The 848-nt window shown below is 51.2% G+C and overlaps 1 protein-coding gene across 1 annotated transcript; it reads right to left on the bottom strand.

Moving 5' to 3' along the window:
- Nucleotides 1–31: 31 nt before the first annotated feature.
- On the bottom strand, nt 32–511 carry LOC121938144 (UBA-like domain-containing protein 2). Its single transcript, XM_042481423.1, has one exon. It carries the CDS (start codon nt 424–426, stop codon nt 73–75), a length of 354 nt encoding a protein of 117 aa, XP_042337357.1. The 5' UTR covers nt 427–511; the 3' UTR covers nt 32–72.
- Between the last annotated feature and the right edge of the window lie 337 nt (nt 512–848).

The raw sequence follows: 848 nt of genomic DNA, 5'->3' as shown, positions 1-848 counted from the left end.
CGGCTCCCCGCCCATCCTCCTGAAACAGATTCATTTGGCTACACTCGAACCGGCCTCCCTCGCCGCCTCATCTCATCTCTGGCCGTGGAGCGCCGATACAACGGGGGGCTGCTGGGAGCCGCTCTGCTGAGAGACTGGGGGCCACATGGGAGTCTGTTGCATGTGGTGGTGGTAGTGGTGGTGCATGTGGTGGCCGGTGGGCGACGACGGGGGAAGCCAGGCCGGCTGGTGGCTGGGCGGCGAGGAGGCCCAGAAGGAGCCGAAACCCGACGTGGAGGAGGGGGCAGGGGGGGAGCAGGCCATGGATGCCTGTGAGGGGCCGCTGCCGGCGCTGGAACCGCACTCGGACGCCCGCAGCTTGGAGAACATGGTGATGGCGTCGGGGAAGTTGGGCGGTGTGGCGGGAGTGTTTCTGGGAGTACACATCTGTGGGACCAACACAACAGAAGGGAAGTTAACAGGAAGTAATTTAAAGCTTTTTTAAAAATCACATCGATGTTACTGAACACAGATACCTCAATCTCCTGATTAAAGGTTGACGGATTATCAGCCTGGCCGATTATCAGGGCGGATTTTTGGGATTTTGCCGAACATCTGTATCTGTGTTTTATTTAATGATCGCCAATAAAATGAACTGATGAAAAAGTCGGTATCACAATACAATACATTGTGATGCGGCAATACATGCAGAGAAAGAGTCAGCATGGGAAGAGCTTTTATTTTGTAAAACTTCAGGGAGCTATTTTTATTAATTCATTTTTTATTTATATTTTTACTTAACTATAAACAAAGTTGCAGGGAACTTGCTGTACATGATGTTGAAAGGTTCAGTTTTGACTACACATTTG

This window comes from Plectropomus leopardus, unplaced genomic scaffold (assembly GCF_008729295.1).
Source record: "Plectropomus leopardus isolate mb unplaced genomic scaffold, YSFRI_Pleo_2.0 unplaced_scaffold28624, whole genome shotgun sequence".
Classification (NCBI taxonomy): domain Eukaryota; kingdom Metazoa; phylum Chordata; class Actinopteri; order Perciformes; family Serranidae; genus Plectropomus; species Plectropomus leopardus.
This window is presented reverse-complemented; position numbering and strand designations above follow the sequence as displayed.

Coding starts and splice junctions, on each gene's coding strand:
- LOC121938144 (XM_042481423.1), bottom strand. CDS start 426: ATGTGTACTCCCAGAAACACTCCCGCCACACCGCCCAACTTCCCCGAC.